This window comes from Tripterygium wilfordii, chromosome 22 (genome assembly GCF_013401445.1).
Source record: "Tripterygium wilfordii isolate XIE 37 chromosome 22, ASM1340144v1, whole genome shotgun sequence".
In the NCBI taxonomy this organism is placed as follows: Eukaryota; Viridiplantae; Streptophyta; class Magnoliopsida; order Celastrales; family Celastraceae; genus Tripterygium; species Tripterygium wilfordii.
In genome coordinates this window covers 5,695,110-5,716,715 of record NC_052253.1, presented here as the reverse complement: position 1 = coordinate 5,716,715, position 21,606 = coordinate 5,695,110, and the positions used below count along the sequence as shown (strand labels likewise).

General features: G+C 37.3%; 3 protein-coding genes across 7 annotated transcripts; 2 read left to right on the top strand and 1 right to left on the bottom strand.

Annotated features, from left to right (window-relative positions):
• The first annotated feature begins 4,519 nt into the window (after nt 1–4,519).
• LOC119991264 lies at nt 4,520–10,763 on the top strand. 4 transcript variants are annotated; one of them, XM_038837571.1, is made up of 5 exons: nt 4,520–4,913; nt 6,119–6,256; nt 6,376–6,611; nt 6,925–7,735; nt 8,117–10,763. In XM_038837571.1, exons 2-5 carry the CDS (start codon nt 6,202–6,204, stop codon nt 10,336–10,338), a joined length of 3,324 nt encoding a protein of 1,107 aa, XP_038693499.1. In that variant the 5' UTR covers nt 4,520–4,913; nt 6,119–6,201; the 3' UTR covers nt 10,339–10,763. The 4 variants fall into 4 exon arrangements, with proteins under 4 accessions (XP_038693499.1, XP_038693498.1, XP_038693497.1 ...); XM_038837570.1 differs by having other exon boundaries at nt 4,520–4,924; XM_038837569.1 differs by having other exon boundaries at nt 4,520–4,936.
• Nucleotides 10,764–12,838: 2,075 nt separating this feature from the next.
• Nucleotides 12,839–15,776, top strand: LOC119990495 (pentatricopeptide repeat-containing protein At2g03380, mitochondrial). Its single transcript, XM_038836437.1, has one exon. The coding sequence runs from the start codon at nt 12,929–12,931 to the stop codon at nt 15,071–15,073; it is 2,145 nt and encodes a 714-aa protein (XP_038692365.1). The 5' UTR covers nt 12,839–12,928; the 3' UTR covers nt 15,074–15,776.
• Nucleotides 15,777–16,501: 725 nt separating this feature from the next.
• Nucleotides 16,502–21,583, bottom strand: LOC119990532 (clp protease adapter protein ClpF, chloroplastic). Of its 2 annotated transcripts, none has more exons than XM_038836499.1 (9): nt 21,430–21,583; nt 20,371–20,789; nt 20,190–20,249; nt 19,779–19,873; nt 19,428–19,600; nt 18,592–18,704; nt 17,422–17,467; nt 16,951–16,991; nt 16,502–16,852 (listed from the first exon to the last, which is right to left on the bottom strand). In XM_038836499.1, the coding sequence occupies exons 2-9, from the start codon at nt 20,710–20,712 to the stop codon at nt 16,697–16,699; spliced, it is 1,026 nt and encodes a 341-aa protein (XP_038692427.1). In that variant the 5' UTR covers nt 20,713–20,789; nt 21,430–21,583; the 3' UTR covers nt 16,502–16,696. The 2 variants fall into 2 exon arrangements, with proteins under 2 accessions (XP_038692427.1, XP_038692428.1); XM_038836500.1 differs by lacking the exon at nt 21,430–21,583 and adding an exon at nt 21,210–21,418.
• Between the last annotated feature and the right edge of the window lie 23 nt (nt 21,584–21,606).

Below are 21,606 nucleotides of genomic sequence, written 5' to 3'. Positions count from 1 at the left end.
TAACGTTAAACTCGTAATACCGATCAAAATACAATCATAATTTTTTTAAAATTTATAAAAAATCATAACATTGTATAATGTATTTACAACGGGGTTCGCTGTAAAACATTTACAGCAGACCCCTGCCACCCAAGATTCGTGGACCTATATCGACAAGGGGATTTGAGTGCTGTGAAAGATTTGTCCGGACAGTCCACGACCTAATGAATCGCTCTACATGTTTACAATTCTAGCCTCAGAGAATATATAGAATTACCAATTCTGGATTAAAATGTAGTACTTGTAATTCTATTTTAGTACATTACCAACAATCCGAATATGTGGCAACAATACTTATTCATATGGTGACAGCTAGTTTGAGAGCAATAATTGAAGTGACTATTTCTTAAACTGTGGGACCCATAGTCATTATCTTTGGAGCGTAAATTGGATAAATTCCTCGAGTCTGTACACTCTATACACTTACCCACAAACTATACATACATATCAGACAATCCCATGAAAAATTCATTTATGAAGTCGTGACTTTAAAGAGGATTAAATCTTTGTGGATGAGCACGATTATCATACTCCTTACTAGGGTTGTAAAAAAAAACCATGCAAATTGAATCGATATTCATTGGTCGGTTATTATAAAATATATGTGAGGATCGATAAAAAACCCAAAAAAATCGATCAAACTGTCAATAACCGAACGATAGGTTAAGTTTATTTCCAAAAATGAAAAAAAAAAAAAAATTTGATCGAACCGATCGTTTGACACCCCTACTCCTTACCACCATGGCAACATGAGAGTGACTACTTGTTGACACCAAATTGGTTAGTTTTTCTGTATGATTATAGTGCTAAAGGAGGATACTTGATGGACCAGCCTCGTCTCATGACTTGCTTGGTGCATATTGATGCACACTCATTACACCACCAAACATTATATTCTTACTTGCAAATACACTTTTCACAAAACAAATTAAGTTGGTCATTCTGTTTCACATCATTTTCTTGGAGAATTTCACATGCAATATATATATATAACATATCCCCAAATTGAACAAATTTTATTTTTAATTGGAAAACATTTTAGATTTTGAAGAAGTTGATTTATATTTGGCTTGTACATTCACAATTCCCACAAAAATCTACGAATTATTAACTAAAGTTTATTATGGACCTAAAACAAAACCAAATTAGATTAATTAATATATTTCATAATTGTGACAAGACGAACATAATTGAGACACAAAAGGATCTTCAAAATTCAATCTAAGACTAATTAATTAATTAAGTGTGTGATTAATTAACACGAGTGTTCGCGCGGGTGTTTTGGGGGGGGGGGATTAGAGAGCGTTCCAATATAAAATGATGGGTTTGATTATAATTGTTCTGCAAATTAAGCTTCATAATAGTCTTTAATTTATGGACAAAATGTACGGTTTGGATCTATTAGGTTTAGTGACTTGATCATTCATTAACATGGTGGCCGGTTGGAGTATTTTACATCATTTATACATATTCTAATACTCTCCCTTGATGTGTGAGCTTAGCAATCAAAAGGTTTAACATGTGTGCAATAAACGAAACCCCAACACAAGGGTTATTATCACACAAGACCCTCATTTGGAGCAACGAAAAATGTACACAAAGGCCTATACTTTGGGCAACCACAAATCAAAGTTTAAATTGCGGAAACTATTATTTAAACCTGAGATCTCCCATTTTTTGATACCATGTTAAAATTAGTTATTTTGTTATTCAATCCAATAAGTTAACTGTTGGGTTTTGGTATTTCACATCATTTATACCTGATAACATTCAAAACTATCTCTAATTATGAGGACATCACAGGAGACAGGGCCGAAGTCAGGATCGTTCTCGTTGACCGAAAGATGATTTGCACAAGAAGCAAGTAAGATATGGGGGTCTCGAGGGTATGCTACGGGGATCATTCTAATGCTCAAGTAAGTAACAGTAAAAAAAAAGAGTGCTCGGTGTTCGAAACTTTTCTCTCACATTGCTATAATTATGATAGAGTGCAAAAGTTGAAATATTGTTGGAATTGTTTACCTCTGACAAGATCTCCTTTTATATGAGGTAGAAGAATTGTAGTTTTGGAAGGAGTGGATCTCCCCTCTTTGATCCTCGACGAGATCATAGGAGAGTGAATCCCATTTTGATTCCTTTCCTTAGTAGTCTTCTGTGGACTCTAGGTCTTTGATTGGGTTTTGTCATCAGGGTGACAGGATGCCGAGCATGGTTCTCAATCTTATACCGAGGGTGGCTCCTCAGTCATGACTAGGAGCTCTCCTCCTCGCCCTTCTTGGACGTTCTGTACTCACTCTGTGTCAGGTGTTAAGACACGTGGTGGGTTTTGAGTGGAGGTTATTGGGGTATCATCAATACATATTCTAACATGATCAAATTAATTTTATTTATGAAAGTATAGTGTATGAGATTTGTCTTTATATCAAGATTAATTATCCAAGTACGTTTTGTATTAATGCTTTAAATAGGTTGGCTACGTAATTTGACACGCATCACAAGATAACCATTGTGGAAAATTAATGGAACCCCAAAAAAATGAAAAATCAAAAGCATTTAAAGGCAAATACAATGACAATCACAAGTAAAGGCCCCTCCTTTACTTGTGATTTAATTAGCTACGTACTAAATCTTCCACTTACACATTTTTACATGACAATGACAATCCGAAGTAATATAGGACCACAATTAGTTAGGCCCAAAACTTTCAACAAATCTTTTAAAAACTTATTTGACTCGCAACCCATTTTATTTATTAAAGTTCTCAATTAATAGTTAGTTTTCTAAATATAGTGATTGCCTTCTATGGGTCATGTTTATTGTGTGTAAGCCAATGGGACACATCATATCCTAGTATTCGTTTGTATGTATGTATATTCATAAGCTTATAAGATTTTTTTTGTTGTGGTCCTAATTCCTAAGCATGATTTCCTCATGGACGAGAAATAAAATCACAACACAAAAATTTAGATGGTTCGATCAATTGTATTTACTTTTATGGAGATGTAGAAAATTTTCACTATTAAGAGAATAAAATATAATACGGCAACTACAGGATTACATACACTACGAAACTTTACATTATAAAATATAAATATATAAGCCATAAACTGGATCGAAAATACAGTAAATGCCCAAAAATCCCCATACAAATAGGAAAAACAAAAGACTCCAACCAAATCATCTCCTTTGTTGCTTTGGACATAACAACATGCTCAACTTCTGTAGTTGAAGTGTCACAATCTTCTACAAGTTTGAACCCCATGGTATCGGTATTGTAGACCACCTAATGTGAACACAAAATTTGTAGTGTTTTTCTACCATCAAATATCACTAGCTAAATCAACGTCCTCCCGTTTCTAATTCTAGTAGTTACATCTTCACTAATTTTTCCATCATATAATAAAATCGAGCCAAATATTGAAAAATTTTCTTTTTGTTACTTCTCTTCCATTTAATTCAACCGTTCGATCGTTCCCTTGTCCATTCTTACTAAAGTTATATTCTATGTATTTTGTTTTAAGCATACTTAATTTAAATTATTTATACTCTAAGTCTTGTCTCCACATCTCGAGTTTTGAGTTAATTCTTAATATTGTCTCATTCACTAGAACTATATTATCCGCAAACAACATACACCTATGTACCTAACCTTAGATTTGAATGTGAGTTAATCCATCACTGTAACAAATATGAGCTTAATACCAACCCCTAGTGCAAATACATTGTGTTGGTGAACTTGCTTGTAACTCCTCTATTATTCCTAACACTAGTTACGACTCATTTCAAACATATTTTTGATAAAAATAATATAACTAATCATGACTCATCTCTTCCCTAAAATTCACCAAATTACTTACCTAGGCACCTAACATGCATTCAATTTTGTATTCTTGAATAATGCATTCTCCAAATTTATAAATACTAAATGAAAATCTTCTTCCTCCTATCTATATTTTTCTACAAGTCCCCAAAATAAAAATATCGCCTCCATTATGAAACGTCCCGACATAAAACCAAATTGGTATGAAGATATTGTAGATACCAATCTCAATCTCCATTCCACAACTATTTCCCAAAATTTTAAAATAAAAAGTTTCATTATAATTAAATACATTAATTATTCTTAGTCAAACAGTCACCACCAGCTCCAGCTTATTAGTAAATAATTATTTTTTGTCAAGTTTGTTTATATGTATTTTAGAAAACACATATAAAGAAAATTCAAAATATCTTGAAAACATATTATGGTAGTTAATTAATTTTAATTATCTGGTCAGAAAGGTGGAAAGAATCTAGAAATGTACATTTATTTTTATTTTAATCATTTCCTGAAAAACATTATGTATTGAATGGAAATTATGAACTATTTATGGAAATAAAAAAGAAGAAGAAGAAGAGATAGAGAGAGAATGTGAGAGAGAAGTGAAAGAAAAAGCAGAGAATGAAAAGAGACTGGGATGTTGACAAATTTCATGTCACTGTAGAAGGTCGTTTGTTTGTGTGAATTTCTTATCTGGGATCTCTCTCTTTCTAGAGAAAATAAAAAACTATGAAAATCTCGTTCTCTCTCTCTAGAAACTCAATATTCGTTCATTTCCTGTTGTGAGAGACAGAGACTGGCTCAGCTGTTCGAAAATCTTCTTCTATTCCTTCGCGTGAAAACGATCTAAGCTCTTTCAATGGTGTTGCAATAACACCCATTTTTATTATTTTTTTTTACCTCTCTCTCTTTCTTGGATTGTTCGGATTTGTTATAGTTATTATTAGTGTCTTCGACAGAGTGAGTCGTGGACTCTTGAATCGTCCGAGATATGTAGTCACTGTTGAAGGATTAATCTATTGGGGAATACTTTGACGAGTGGCGATTGCAGGATGTGGGTCTGACGTAAAATTCTCAGTTACTTTCTTACTCATTTTATTTATGACTCATTGTTGTCTAATGATTTGGATGATTGGGATTTTTCTTCATATCAGTAATTGTTGGGGGTTTCAGAGTTTGTGAATTGGGTTATGGGTTTGCTGTATAATTGTGACATCTGCACTTCAGTTATTACTGTGTTTGAAGTTTCCATTTCCATTTCCATTGTTATTGATTCTTGATTGTTTTGATTGGGGTTTAAATTTGATGGTAAGATACGTACTTGTTGGTCTTGTAGATTGTATGTGCTTATGGGACCTGTTCTATTAAATTTCATAATTAATTAGCATCTTTCTTTCATCTAGATTTCTTATGGAGAAGTTCTTTCTTGATCAAATTGTTTCACAATTTCCAGTATCTAAGGGCTTATCTGCCAAGTTTGGCTTCTTTTATAATTTTGGTTTTCTTCTTGGAAACTTGGTCTCTGCAAGCAATTTGGAACTATGGAGCTTTAATCATTTTCAACTTTTTTTATTTTGGTTCTGCATCCTGTATCATCATTTGCTTGTTTTCAGTTGCATTGGTAGAAAATATGTACTTCATCGCAATGATGGGAAACGTTTTGTTACCTTTCAAACGATGTGTTTACATTTACCTTTGGAGACTGGTTTAATGAGGTCAACTGGTTCAGATGTCTGGGTCTTTGTCGATAGTTCCTTGCTTTGATGCATAGTCTTTGAACCTACTGCATGTACTTTGATTACATTTGAACTTTTTTTTTTCCTGCAACTTCTAGGCATATGAGACTTCCGTTGTCTTGTATCAACTTGTATAAGGACACTTTATTTCTTCCTAGATCAGTTAGAATGGAAAATTATAATAAAATTCGACCTGGAGTATTGTGGGGTTCTAACCTGCTGAGAAATTTCATTTCAAGTTTTTGTCATTCAGTGTCATTTCTGTTCCTTAATTATTTTAATTTTATGTAACATCAGACTTAGATTATAAGCATAATAATTGACTCTCTGTCTGTCTCTCTCTCATAGTCAAATCAATAATCTAGAATTTCTTTTCGTTGATTGCTCACAACATCTAGAATCAGTTAAATCCATCTATGAATGCTGCATCTTTGGCTGAGATTATTTTCACGTTTGATTATGCATGGATCCCAACGGGGTTATAGTATCCTTCATAGTAAACAACTTAAGATGAACGTGGCAGGCTCATGATCGGATGTGGGGTGTTTGTGCGAGTGGATCACTTTATTTTGACAATGGCACAGGGACCATTATCCTTGAGCACTGATGCTCTGTAGTTACCTGGGCTTTATATTCAGATTGTTGGAAGGCCGAAACTTCGGTGATTCCTTTTTCTCAGATTCATTTGTGGAGAAAAACATTTCTTTACTTCCTGTTGTGCTGCCATAGTCCACTGGCTAATATCTGTCATATTGAATACTTGCAATTATTAATTGGCAGGAATGGGCACAAAGGTGCACTGTAAGAGCTCTCTTTCAGGATATTACTCAATGAGGGATCTTAATGAAGATTCTGATGGTTGTAGCTGGCCCATGTATTATGGAGATAAAACCTTGACAAATGGTCACTATTACAATGGTTTCTTGCCGGGGGCCATTCTGGATGGCTATGCAGGGTATGATAAAGACGTGGTGAAGCGGACAATGCTTGAGCATGAAGCCATATTTAAGAATCAGGTATGTCTTGTTCTGATTTTACTCTACCTGGCGGCTGATTTAAAAGTTATCATCTTCATCATCTGAGCCTTTATTTTAAAAGTTTGGGGTCGGCTACATGAGTCTATGATAAAATCAATGGGAATCCACTACGTGTATTCATTTCTATCTAAGATCATACTTTCAACTTCTATTTAGGCCAGATGATTAAAATATTATACTTTTAACAATTTTCAATTTAGATGTCTTCCCCTTACATGGGTCAATCTGAGTTGGTTGTTGTCAGGTAACGTGCTTGACTCTTAAATGCATATGACATTTGCTCTCTTATCAGGTCTTTGAACTTCACCGCCTATACAGAATTCAAAGGGACATGATGGAAGAAATTAAAAGGACAGATATGCATAGCAATGGGATACATGTTGAGACTTCATTGTCATCAAGCCCCTTAGCATCTCGAATGACTTCTGAAAATTCTAGGAAATGGCATATTCTTAACTTTCCCTTGGCGAAGTCTGCTTGTGCTAGAACTTCTACATCAGGTGCTGAAGACATTCATTCTCCTTTCAGTGCTTTGAAAGGGAACAGTGCACAAGCCAGTCAATTTTCATCTCCAAATGGATGTAGTTCAAAGGAAGCTGATGTGCTGTATTCCAGGCCCTCAAAAATGAGAAGAAAACTGATTGACCTCCAACTTCCATCTGCTGAATACATTGATACTGATGAAGGGGAGCTGTCAAGGAAGGAAAAGAAATCTAGTTTCCCAATTCCTAATGGGATTCATAAATTTTCACCTGAGAGTGTTGTAGAAGATATTTGTGGAGATGGTATAAAGAGTAACTTCCAAGGAAATGCAGTGAGACTTGATTTTGATTCGCGTTTAAGGAGCGCAAAGTGTTTGGCTGACTTGAATGAACCTGTTCAGCATGAAGAGTTGCATACTGCTGCATATGTTGATCATTTGGGCTGTTCCTCATATCATGTGGATATGCAACACCCTGAATTGCCTGCTAAAGTAATGTCGCAGTGTCTAGGTTTGCCAAAGGAAATTTCTGTTGACTCCCGTCAAGGAAAAGATAGTGGTATTCCGAGCAATCTGAGCTTGGAAAATAATGGAAAGAGTTGGTCTTGCCACTTCCTTACAGGTAGATTTCTATGTGATTTTACAATTACTCTCTTGGTCATTCAGACGCCGAATTTTCAATTCAAAACATCTTTCACTCATAACTAATTTCTCAAATGAAAGAAAATGACATATCTGGTGCTCTTGGAATCCGAGTGACAGTTGCAGTTTGACATCCAGAATATCAGTTTAGTAGGTGAAGAACTTATGTTGCTCTTTCTTATACATACTAACCCATGTTATATTTTGCTGTTGTAACTGTTACAAGGGTATGTTGGGTATATGCTTAATTTAGCCTGATATCAATTGTCGGATCCATTTTACGTTCAAATTAGGCATTTTCACATATATTCTTTCTAGGGTTGTTCTTTCTGATTCTGATACTTGATTTCATCTCTATTAGCAGATGATCGTAATGATTACCTAAAGCCTGATTCTCAAGGTTGTCAACCAGAGGAGTTACCTATATATTCAAAGCCACCTATGCTTACTAGAACTCCAGAGACTCCTGCCTTTTTCATAACTGAACAAAGCAAGGCAGATCAATGGAAAGAGAGAAGCGTTCTTGGTCTAGAAATCCCTGAAAGAAATAATGAAGTCTCTAAAGCTAAATTCCCAGAATCAGCAACAGCTCCCCACATACCTAGTTTGTATCCTGCTGCTGCTTCTCACGATTTGGTCAACTTCTGGTGCTCCTCTGCTTCATCTTGGCAAAAGCCTGGTATTAGCTTAAGCCCAAATTCAATATCAGTTCAAACTCATCCATATTTGAACACCACTGCTACGTTGAATAAGAATCCAGGATCAACTCAGGGCCATGCAAATTTTGGGGACAAGTGGCAACATAATGGCAATAACAGCAACGCTCAATCCAACATGAATTTTGTAAGTGAATTTTCTAACCAAAATGGATTTTACCGTGAATCCTCATCACAGTCAAAGGAACTACCAGTTCGCTGCACATCAATATTCTATGACAATCAGAACTGCGGTACTGATAATACTGTAGCCTCTGAGCAGTTGATCAATCATGGTTCAGCAAAGTTCTATGGAAGTCCAAATTGCATGGATGTAAGGCCTTCTGAGCGAGTTAATTTGAATGTAGCCCTTTCAAACAACACAGCCTATGAACCAGTTCACCGGCAAGGCCTTGAGACTTCAGATGGAGAAAGAAAGCAAGAGGAACATCTTGCAGTGTTACCTTGGCTAAAAGCTAATTCTGGTGGTAAGAATGAGCCCACCATTTCAGTCAAGGACTTGAACACAGGGAATTCGAGTTTCTCTCAATCTTCTCTCAGTCAGTTGTCTGCAAAAAGTGCAATGGGAGAGTGTCATATTGGACTATCTCCTCAAACCATGAAGCCACTCTCTCCTTCCAATGTAGTCGAGGCTGGTAAGATTGGAACAGTTGAGTGCCAAAATTATAGAACAATTCTTGGGTTTCCTATATTTGAATCACCTCAAATTTCTAAAACAGAGGCTTCTTCGTTTACTTCCCCTTCTGTTCCCCATCCTCAGCAATCTGTGAGAGGAGTGAGAAATTGCAGGAAAAACATAACATTTGATATCAACTTGCCTTGTGATTACACTCTTCCTGAATTGAGCCAACATATGGTAGAAGAAACTACTATCAAGGACAAGGGGGCAGAAAACAAAATTGCCAGTTTCAGACTGCACATTGATTTGAATTCTTGTATGAGTGAGGACGATGATTCTTTGATGCCTTCTGTTCTCAGCAGCAATGTGAAGGTTACTGTGGGGATAGATTTGGAAGCCCCTGCTATTCCTGAGACTGAGGAGGATCTTATTCCTGGAATTGAATCACCAGAAAAGGCAAACGAGGCCCCTTTACGATTGCCACAAGAAAAGGCTGGAAGTCTTCAGGATGACCTGATAAGGACAGCAGCGGAAGCAATAGTTTCCATCTCTTCTCTTGACCACCAGAATTATATATGTAATGCCACTTGTGATCCATCAGAATCTTCTATGGTGGACCCGCTTCAGTGGTTTTCAGAGATTGTTTCTTCTTGTGGAGATGATCCTGAGGGCAAGTTTGATGCTGTGTTAAGAGGCAACAATGCTGAAACGAACTCCGACTCTTCCTTAGAACAAATTGATTACTTTGAGTCCATGACATTGAAATTGACAGAGACCAAAGAAGAAGATTACATGCCCAAGCCTTTGGTTTCAGAGAACTTAAAACTTGAAGAAACGGGGGCTACTTCGTTGGCTAATCGACCACGAAAGGGCCAGGGGAGGAGAGGTCGGCAGCGTAGGGACTTCCAAAGGGACGTTCTTGTAGGTATCGCTTCCCTATCAAGGCATGAGGTTACAGAAGATCTTCAGACATTTGGAGGACTAATGAGAGCAACCGGCCATTCATGGCAGTCAGGATCGACAAGGAGGATCTCCACTAGAAATGGTTGTGCAAGGGGGAGGTGGCAATCGGCGGTCAGCCCCTCGCCTGGTCTGATAACCCCTCCATGTACTCAACTAATTCAGCAGCTTAATAACACTGATGTGGGACTGGAGGATAGAAGCCTAACAGGGTGGGGAAAGACAACTAGAAGGCCCCGCCGGCAAAGATGCCCTGCAGGTAATCCTCATACACTCCCTTTAACCTAGTAACTTAAAGAGGCTTTTTATATTGCAAGAGAATGTTATAAGAGGGCAGTAGGGAGTTGTTTCTATGGCTTTGGGAATTCAGGATGTTGCCAGCCATCGTACATCCTTTTGTATATTTCTCAGCCCCTAATTTGTATTATTCATGAATCATGTTGCATGATTTTCTCCAGAGGATTATATTCCAAGTATTTCTTCAATTTCATTTGACAGCCACTGTTTGGACTGTCATGGGTATGAGGCTCAAAATTTCCTCCCAGATGTTTACATTGTTCCTTGTAGTAGATTTCTGTATAAAGAAAAGTAGTCCAGCCTGCCTTAGTCCACTAAGATTCAACTACCCCTGCAAAGCTTCAAGGAGAGCTTCATTTGTATGATTACTGCCTTACAGGATTATTACTGATAAATTATGAAGATGTCTTTATCTATATGAAAGCTGAGAATCTGCACAAAGATGATTTTTTTTGAAAAAAGTAAACTTGATCAGAAGATCTGCGCCTGAATTGTGGGGAGGTTTGCTTGTTTGATTGTGATGAAAGTAGTGTCTGGCTTTATGCGGATATATCATGGGGTAAAAGTTGAGGGCTTTTCTCAAGTGTCTTTAACTTGTCCCACATGTTCTTTTTATATTTTAAAGGAATCATGCAGCACGCTCTTACTTATCTGTCCTTTTCTAACTCACTATTGTTATTATCCGTTTGTCTTATATTTTTTGTTTCTGCATACTGGAACCTTTGTAATTGTAACTTTATGGGGTCAAATCATATGGATTTGGAAGGTTTTCAGTTTGATTCTCATTGGAAACAATACCGTTGTAGCTACATGTTTGGTTTTGGTTCAACTTTCCCAATTGTCAGGTGAAAAACTTCTATGTGCACAGGTGCAAGTTTAGGTCATATTGGATGTTCAACAAGCAATCTCGTATGTATTTTTCTCAGTTACCCAAAAAAAACTCTGTAATTGCGCTTGTGGCTTAGTCCACATGTTAAACTCCAATAGTAATCTACCTATCTATTTTTATGTTGCAACACCAATGGAATAATTAATTTTTTTATATCATAAAAATCACTAAAAGGGAGTTGTAAGAAACAAGAAAATGTCATGTTATTTTAATTTTTCTAATATATAAACAATTTTATTTATCATTTTAGTTTTTTTTTTGTCAAATTCAATATATTTTTCCTCTAATCTCAATCAATCAATTAACCTTCGGTTTCACCCTTTTAACTTTTAATTTAGGGTTTTTTTAATGTCATGTCACATTTAACACCTCATTATTTAATTTCTTCAAAAAAAAAGGTCACATAAGAAAAAATTTATCACTTACTTTAAAGTGTGAAGGCTTGGAGGGTAGAGGTCACCATTTGACTCGTGGACCTAGGCCTGGCCAGAGCCCGGCCTCGAAATTACCTCTGGTGGGCTTGGATTTCATTTTTGGGCCGTGTCTGACCCGACACCTCGAGTCAACTTTGGGTTGGCCTGAGCCCAAGCTCAAAGCCCGGCCCGAGGCTGGACCCATGTGTGTCTATATATGTATAAACAATGCATGCATGTCGATTTATGTGTCTATATATATATATATATATATATATATATATATCTGTGTATATATGTGTGTGTATATATATATATATGTGGTGTGTCTACTGCACGTGTATATAAATAAATAAATAAATATATATATGTATCAAAAAATAGGAAAAAAAAAGTCAAAAAGTCAAAAAAATATTAAATAGTAAAAGTAGGACCATGCCCAGTCCAAAGGCCCAAAGCCTGAGGCCCGACTCAAAGGTCCGAGCCTTAGAGGCTTGGGTCTCATTTTGAAGGCTAAGCCAGGCACTGGCCCTAAAAAGTTGGCTCGGCCCGATGCCGACACCTATTGAAGGGTTAATGGATCTCATTCTTCAAGGTACGAGAGCTTGAATGACTTGAAAAAGTAAAATGGCTCAATCGACTAGTTTTAGAAAATAAATGGACTATTTTGGGACTTATCCTTTAAAGTAAGACGGTTGAATAATTGATTTTGTTCAACAAAAAATTATTATATCAAGGTCATGTGAATCATGTGGCTGGTCCAACCCGTCTAAATTCTGAAGGTTAGCACCACGTCCAAATTCTAGAAGACTAGAACTATATGTGTCCTGAGTTTAAATCCGATGGGTAGTGTGAGCGGGCAGTTCACGTGACTGTGGATTTGGAAGAAAATTGTGATACTTTTTTTTTAAACATCATGAAGCAGAATTACATTTGCGATTGGAATCGAATTTTGAATACACATATGTCTAATTCAATCGATTATAAATCAAATCAATTCTCGTTGGTTAGAAAATTACCAACCAAACCAACTATCGTCGGTTAGAAAGTTGCAATACTAGGAGAGTATGAGACAGTCCTTTCATGGCAAAGCATAGCTAAAAAAAAAGTATCCACATTCAATCTAATCACCCAACAATTTTCCTTTATTAAGTGCTCTCCTATTGAGGTTTCTTACTTTCTTCCGTGGAAAAACTTTTTAACTTTTGAGCCACCGCGGATTCCCAACATATTTCCTATCAACCAAACTGACTGACCTAGTTGTGGCAGACAATGGAAGATGGCGAGACTTCTTCACGTCTTGCTAATCCACGTAACTAAGAAGCGGCAGGCTTACGTTACATCGAGGACTCTATCCTATGCAACCCATCATCAATTCACTTTAAACCACCCACATGAAGTGACTCAAGGAACTGCTTCTTCCGTCCACTCCATCGCTTCAAACCCCTATTCCGCCATTCTTAGTCTTTGCAAAAACATCCATTCTGTAAGAAAAACCCATGCTTTATTCGTTGTCCATGGCCTTACCGGTAATCTTTTATGTGATACGAAATTGGTCAGTTCGTATGGTTCGTTTGGGAAACTTGATTATGCTCGGCAGGTGTTCGACAGAATACCAAGCCCGGATTTTTATTCTTGGAAAGTGATGATTAGATGGTATTTTTTGCATGATTTGTATTGGCAGATTATTCGGTTTTATACCCACATGAGGAAATGCATCAAAGAGCATGATAATGTTGTTTTCTCCGTCGTATTAAAGGCTTGCTGTGAATTGCGGGATTTTGTTGAGGGAAGGAAGTTACATTGTGAAATAGTCAAGGCAGGAAATCCTGATAGTTTCGTGTTGACGGGTCTTGTGGATATGTACGCAAAGTGCGGACAAATTGATTTTTCTCGTCAAGTGTTTGATGAAATTGTGGATGGAAATGTTGTTTCATGGACTTCAATGATTGTTGGGTACGTACAGAATAATTGTGCTGAAGAAGGATTGGTTTTGTTTAATTTGATGAGAGAAAGGTTGGTTGAGGTTAACCAATTTACATTGGTGAGCTTAGTCACTGCTTGTTCAAAGTTAGGTGCCTTGCATCAAGGGAAGTGGGTTCATGGTTATGTAATCAAGAGCGGTTTCGATCTTAATTCACACTTAGTGACTGCTCTTCTAGACATGTATATTAAGTCTAAGGAGACTAGAGATGCTGTATCTGTATTTGATGAGCTTCCTACTGCTGATCTTGTCTCATGGACGGCAATGATTGTAGGGTATACTCAGAATGGCTATCCTGAGAAGGCTTTGAAGCTGTTCATAGATAAGAAATGGATTGGTATCTTGCCCAATAATTTTACCACCACGGGTGTGCTCTCGGCTTGTGGACAGTTGGGCAATTTATATTTGGGAAGGTCAGTTCATAGTCTATTGATTAAGCTTGGGCTTGATGACCCTGCTGTAACAAATGCTCTGGTGGACATGTATGCAAGGTGCCATCGGATTGATGATGCTCGTTTTATGTTTGCTGCGCTTTCAGACAAAGATATTGTTACGTGGAACTCAATGATATATGGGTATTCTCTGAACGGGTCTGTATATGAGGCTCTTCAACTATTTCATCAAATGAGGTCAGAAGCTTTCTCACCTGATGCAGTCACAATGGTCGGTGTCTTCTCTGCTTGCGCTGCCCTTGGTTCTTTTCATATTGGTGGTTCTCTTCATGCTTACTCTATTAAAGTCGGTTTACTATCTTCTAATGTGTATGTTGGTACTGCCCTTCTGAACTTTTATGCCAAATGTGGAGATGCAAAGTCTGCTCGTATGGTTTTTGATGGCATGAACGAGAAAACTCATATAACCTGGAGTGCTATGATCGGTGGATATGGGGTGCAGGGGGATAGTAGTGGGTCCCTTGCACTTTTTAGTGATTTGTTGAGGGAAGAATTGAAACCTAGTGAAGTAATGTTTACAAACATTCTATCTGCCTGTAGGCATACAGGGATGGTTGGGGAGGGATGGAAGTATTTTAATTCTATGTGCCAGGACTATAATTTTGTTCCGACCAAGAAGCATTATGCGTGTATGGTTGATCTTTTGGCTCGTGCAGGCAGACTGGAAGAAGCCTGGGATTTCATGGAGAAAATGCCAGTTCGACCTGACGTTTCTTTTTTTGGAGCTTTTCTACATGGATGCACATTGTATTCTAGATTTGATCTTGGAGCGATGGCAATCAGGAGAATGCTAGAGTTACATCCTGACGAAGCTTGCTACTATGTACTCATGTCTAATCTGTATGCTTCAGATGGTAGATGGAGTCAGGTTAACGAGATGAGAGAGCTAATGAAGCAGAGAGGGCTGAGCAAGTCCCCCGGCTACAGCCAGGTGGGCATGGATATTGATAATGGCCTCACTTTCTCCAGAGTTGCATCACTTGCGTAGATCTTGGCTAGCCCAATATTCTTTGGTCAGGAGGATCTTTCTTGCCTAGGTCGTATACAGCATGTTGTCACCACAAAAGATGATTCAAGGAATTTAGCAACAATATTTATCAGAGCAAGGCAAGTCTGCTGTGGATTTTCTATCGCTGGTTCCATGGTCCTTGTTAGGTATCCTTCGGCACACATAAGTATGTTCACAAACATGTTATCAAAGGATTGAGATATTGTTACTGGCCAAATGCTTTTAGAGATGCATCCTGGGAAAAAGTTTCTGAAGTTAGGACGTATCATTGACATCACTTTTAAAGTTCATGTACACAGGCGAACAAATTGCAGAAACATCTCTTCTTGTGTTAAAGAGGGAAGTGTGATATGTATGGTCCTGCATGAGCTCAAGAATTTGATGTCGCCTACCATGCCAGAGGTTTGGATCGCCAGCGGATGGGAAAGGTTAATTTAACCATAGAGGACTCTCAGTTAACTACAGATGGAGTCAAAACTTGATGGATATTTTTCATTGGTTCAAGGCAAGTTCTCTGTTTTTTGTAATCTTAGAATGTTAAGGGATACGACTCTTGAGCTCTCATGTTGAGATTAGTCATTGACTCCATTAATATTAAGCTTTGGTCTTCACATATGTAGTAGTATTCCCTTGTTAAAAAAGAAAATTTAGTAAATGGAAGCACGAGAATCCTCCAATTCAATTATTTTCCACCTTAGTAACTTCTGTTTCCTCTTGATGTGGCTGTAAATTCTTTTCTAACAATTTTACCATTCTTACCATCTTGAGGGATGGAGTGTGTTTTTAGTTCTTCATTTAACCGAGGCAGGTTGATCATCACTAATCAGATAGGCATGTAAACCTTGGCTATGAAATCTTAATTAGTATTGCAGCAATAAGGAGGCTTGTTAGTCTACAAGAAGCTTTGCAATTCTTTTAGGATGAAGAAGTAAAATGTCTTCCAAAGAACAAAATTACAGCTTTTCTTCAAAACAGATTGCACAACAGACTGAAGGTGGATATAGTTGTTTCAATAAGGAAGCCTATGCCAGGATAACAAAGAAATCAGAGGGTAGTTTGGACCAATGAATACCTCCGGCTCATGGAGTGTATTAAGGTTAACGTGGATCTAATAGAGGAAGTCATAGTCTAGTTGGTTATCTCTCCGGACTTAGTATCTACGATATCGGAGATCAGATGTTCAAACCAATCAACTATGATATTTTCTCATGGAATCCTGGTTCCTTGGGCTCGTTTCACTTCCGACTTCCGAGACTCTACCCACACAGATTTCGACCCAATCTTGCCTGCAATGAGGTTGGCCATTAAGACTGCAGTAACTCTCAACCATTAACAAGTTGGGTTGGAAACAAATTCGATTATAGTGGCAAATGCCATAAACAATCCATCTTTCTATGAACTTGGCCATTATTAATCCCCTGTTGTTGACTCTCAATAATTTAAAGACAATTTACATTAGTGTGCACTAGAAAGAAGGGAAAAAAAAAAACGAAAGACAAGTGTATATTTACATACATGATACAGGATCCTAAATCATCAGTAATATAGGGAACTACTCAAAAGTGAAGTTTCACATTGGTAGCTAAATATCACAATAGTTCTTCATGCATCATCTCCACTTTCCTTATCATGGGGATCATTGGGAACTTCATGCCGTGGCCTATTATACTTCTCCCTCAGCTGCCTGACTGGGATAAAATCTCCAGCTGCATCCATCCCGTAAAATAGAAACGATATGTAGGGATGATCAAACCTCCCCTGCATATATGGTTAAATGGACATATGATACATGATGGAGGAAAACAAATTGATCCGGATTCATGTTTTCCAAATTCCAATTACAACAATCTACTCACCATGGCTGGTTCGTCAGGTGCCACCAAATTCTCTTCGGCAACTATAATAAAGGAACAAATTTCCACAAGCTCATCAGAATATTAGCAAGAAAGTAAGCAAAAAGTTATATAACAATAAACATATAGAATATGCTCCCCAATTAAGGGCCATGCACTGTGAGATTCACAAAAATACATATGCACAGTAAACAACACCCGTGTACAAGGCTCCTGCAGTGGGCGCGATTAAGGATAAGTAAGATGTACGCTGACCTACTCCCACATAATATGCGGAGATTGTTTCCAAGAATTGAACTTATGACCTCTAGGTGGCACCCTTGTAACTCTACCACTGGGTCGCATAGTTTTGTATATATGCATAAAGATATAAAACCAGAAGGTGCAGATGATGCTAAACACGCAGCTGTGTGAGCAGTCAACACAGGTAATGTAACTTAGTACAGGAAAAAAATCACAGAAATGAGTTCTCACCATATGCCACCAGTAGATTAGGATCTTCATGCACATCGACCAAAACCTGCAAAACATTTGAAAGACTTAACATTATCAGTTCCCCTATGCATGTAGAATGGACGCACACTCATCAAATTGATGTAATGAGATGAAAAGAAACAAGATATGCATGTATCCCACAATTTGGATCAGGCTCCTATATATGTATCAACTATTACTGAAACTTTTTGGATGGCAACAACATCAATTTGCCAGAAAATAATTAAAAAGTGCCAAAATGCAAAAAGAAAAGACCTCTACTATCCACTCATTAACAATCACATGGTACAAGCACTCGGCTCTGCCAAACTACCAAATATACATCTTCTGCAAGATCATACTCTCACTCTCACAGTCACAGTTAAGGCGAGTTCTCCATTTTGGTCCCAAACATACATCATCTGCCACATCATACCTTCATGCGTTCCTTTTCGATGGAAAGTACTCTTCTTTCTCATCATCCCTCAAGGCCAAAACAAACCCATAATTCAGAGTTGAAGATTCCTCAAAATTAAAGTTTCTTCTTGGATTATTTTGTTATTTCTCAATAGTTCAGATTAGCTGTGTCACCTATCTTCTCAATTTTCAGTCTTCTGTTGGCTAACTCTCTCTGCAATTAGGAGATTAAGAAAATTGTGCGCAATATAGAAGAATCCCAAAACTGAATCTTACGATATTTCTGCTTATTCCGATACACTTGTGCGATACACACAAAATCTTTCAAAACTGATACGTATCCTACGATACATATCTCGTATCTTATGATATTAACAATTATGGTAAACAACAATTCCCATGCGCAGGGATGGGGACATACATGATGTACGCATATGTTACCCCCACATAATATGTAGAGAGGTTGTTTCCAAGTATTGAACATGTTACCTCTAGATTGCACCACTGGTCCACATGTTCGCCTTTATTAACAACTATGATAGTACTCAAATCGCTAAGGTTTTGAGTGAATCTAGCAGACAATGGTAGCAAAAGGAAAACGGAAAAAAGAAAGTAAAAAAGACATATGAACCCCAAACAATTCCTAACCATTTTTATTTTCACATTGGGAGTAGCAATACAAAGGGTTGATCTCAAAATTGATGTAAATTATCCTGCATATTTAAAAGCGAAAGGAAGGGCAAGAAGAGTCACCTGATAAAATGGTTGATTAGAACTCCGAGGCAGCTTTGCAACCTTTGCAGCTTCCATCCATGAATGTGACTCACAGCAAACAGGATCCATTCCACAAACCACAGCCCGATAACCTAAGACCAATAAACAAGGCACTCAGTACCATACGGAAAATAGAAGCAGGAGGGGGAAGGGATGAGATTGGAAGGGAGAGTAAATCCACAGGTCTTGACATATGTGAGAATGCAGGAAATTTGTAAATATTACATTTAACTATTTTGGCTCATTAAGCAAATTTAGCAATTTATTTTGACGTAGGAAAAGGTTCATTTGTATTGAGAATCATAAAATACATGCAATTACTGTATCATCAACTAAAAAGTTATTTCAGCACATATCCAAACAGAAAATAGTGTAGCCCAGATCCAGAAGTCAAATTTTGAAGGATCATGATATGTGTACAATGGAGAGAGAGAGAGAGAGAGAGAGAGAGAGATGGCATTTCAAAAAGTGAAAACAATCAAGTTTCCATGTGCCTTCTTTTAAGATATTAGACCCAAGTAGTCATCTGCATTAATAGTATGAAAGGAAATGACATGCAACAGAAAGATTCAAGTAAACAGGGACCTATTGCTCCATGGATTGTGAGCTCCTCCGGAAGCAAGGAGCATTGTCTAATTCTATTAGAGGTTCCGTAGTTTACTTCATTTTATATTTTTAAGGTTCCAGTGTAGATAGATTCTAGAAAATAAGATAATTAAATTAGTTATACAGGGTCCACAATCAAATTGTTTTGAATTGAGAACAGCCAAAATGGCATAACTAGTAACTACAATTAAGAAGGCATTATCAGATACCGAAAATTTTGTGGTTCACTTTTTGTCCCAAACGAAAAGAGTATTGTGCATTTTCATATGCTAGAGCATTTGCAGATGCAGCCAAAGCCTCTGCCTCCATTTTGGAAATCTGATCCCGTAATTCAGCTGCCAAAGCATAGTTCTCACTCTCCACTGCAGTCTGCAGGTCTGCACTGAAAGGGAAGAAAGAAGTCTCATATATTCAAGTTGGGCCAATATGCCAAGAAAGGAACCTACAATTAGTAGACAAATTAGACACAGAGGAAATTAGACAAACTTAACATGTCTCTTATGATCATTTCTAGGACTAAATGCCACATATATACAAGGATAACGAGATGTCTGCCTCACCGTAGACGTATGATACTAAGACCCTTGTCTTGAGCTTCGCTCTTTGAAGATGATCCCCTCTTTGCTTCTTGCTGCCTGATGATCTCAGCTTCAACCTTGCAAAAAGAGTACTTATTAAGCATGATGCAGTTTCATTTATAAACTTCCCTTTATTGGCTAGGTCATTCACACAAAGATGTACATTTTTTGAGCCAGGAAAGCCCATTCATTAATGATGACAGACATTGTAAATCCAAGGCATCAAATCCAACAATCCCCCTTGATGACGCAAATGTAGCAGAATTAGCCATCATAACCGTTGGAAAAAACCATTGCTTAACAAATTTTATTTCTTCACATTGATGAGTCACTGTTTTGTGAAAATCCTTCTTGATGATTCTTCAATTTATATGTGAAGTAGTGAGATCTAACCTCGGTAAGCTTATTCCTCAGTTGCTGTGCAATATCATATTGCTCCATATTCAGAGCATACTGCAACACCATAAACCCAACCGAGTAAAGGTCATTAGCAGAAAGCATCAACATTGCATGCTGACATATGTTAACATGCCTAAAAACTCAATGTATAGCACAAATAAAAGTATGTTCCAACCTGTACTCGAGTTGCCAAATCTAACTGGAAGAAAAATATCAATATATCCTCATTAGCACTCTCACTACGTTCAATACTTGCATCCGACCCCACATCACCCCCCTTATTAAAAAACCATCCAGCTTGTGTTCTCAAATCTCTTCGTCTCAATATACTGGGATTACCCATTAAGTATAAACCCATCACAGAATGATTCCAAGGATATTGTTTATCAATCCCAGAGGGAATATGAGATTTATGATTATCCAATAGCTTGAAATGCCTTTTCCATGAGTAAGTTGACCCATAAGCACAGCTGTTTCCAGAAGTTGTGAGAATGCTCAAATACAGACTTGTCACCATTTCAACAGGTTATTGAAATTTCCTTTAATGGATCCGTTCAAAACACAACTCTCTTCCAGATTGCAGGATATCAACACCTGCATCAGTAGATGATAAAAAGCCAGTCAATTTCTAGCTGAAAAGATAATATATAACATGATAATTCTGCTGAGACCGTCTCTTATCAAATTACCTAACAATTAACAATATGCCCGTATCCATTACTATTCAGGAGAAGCCAACGTGTTGAGAAATCATCTTTCACTCTCAATTTGGTTGAAATCAAGTTACAAAAAGAAAATAAAAACACATTTACAATCATGTTCTCCATCCAATCTGCTTGGTTCAAATTTCAAGTATTAATTAAGAAACCAAAAAATATATAAACCCTGTTTGCAAAATCTGAAATTTACCGTCAAGGATCCAAAACCCTTTTCCCCTTCTTTTCTTTCTAAAGGAAAAAAACTAAAATCCGCACTTTCTACCTTGCCAAAACCTGAGCTAAGAAAGAATCATACCTCAACTCCAGCGCTCATTCTTAAGCAATTGTGCGTCCTTGAGTGAATGGAATTGTACACGCAATATAACACAGTCTAAAATTTCCAGTTACGTACAACATCGTATGTGATACTACTACATTTTCTCACAGACCAAACGGAAATTTCAACAACTCCCTCAAAAAATAACTATATACCATATGAATCAACACAGGCAAACAGCCATGGATTGTGTACTTACACAAACGATTTAACGGGGTACCAGAGAGGTGCCAGTGCAGGAAGAGCAGAATCTCGTCCTCACAGATAGATTGGGCGCATAATCAAATGACACCAGGTCTTCGGCCTTTTTAGCTTATAGCCACGTCCTTCAAAATGAGACACCAGCCCAACAAGTGTAAGTCCAGATGTATAGACC

Excerpts from the sequence above, each read along its gene's own strand:
- LOC119991264 (XM_038837571.1), top strand. The coding sequence starts at position 6,202 with ATGCTCTGTAGTTACCTGGGCTTTATATTCAGATTGTTGGAAGGCCGA. Across the intron at positions 6,257-6,375 it reads GTTGGAAGGCCGAAACTTCG|GAATGGGCACAAAGGTGCAC; the intron begins GTGATTCCTTTT and ends ATTAATTGGCAG. Across the intron at positions 7,736-8,116 it reads GTCTTGCCACTTCCTTACAG|CAGATGATCGTAATGATTAC; the intron begins GTAGATTTCTAT and ends CATCTCTATTAG.
- LOC119990495 (XM_038836437.1), top strand. The coding sequence starts at position 12,929 with ATGGCGAGACTTCTTCACGTCTTGCTAATCCACGTAACTAAGAAGCGG.
- LOC119990532 (XM_038836499.1), bottom strand. The coding sequence starts at position 20,712 with ATGGTGACAAGTCTGTATTTGAGCATTCTCACAACTTCTGGAAACAGC. Across the intron at positions 20,250-20,370 it reads ATTTGGCAACTCGAGTACAG|TATGCTCTGAATATGGAGCA; the intron begins GTTGGAACATAC and ends ATGGTGTTGCAG. Across the intron at positions 19,874-20,189 it reads TGAGGAATAAGCTTACCGAG|GTTGAAGCTGAGATCATCAG; the intron begins GTTAGATCTCAC and ends TCTTTTTGCAAG.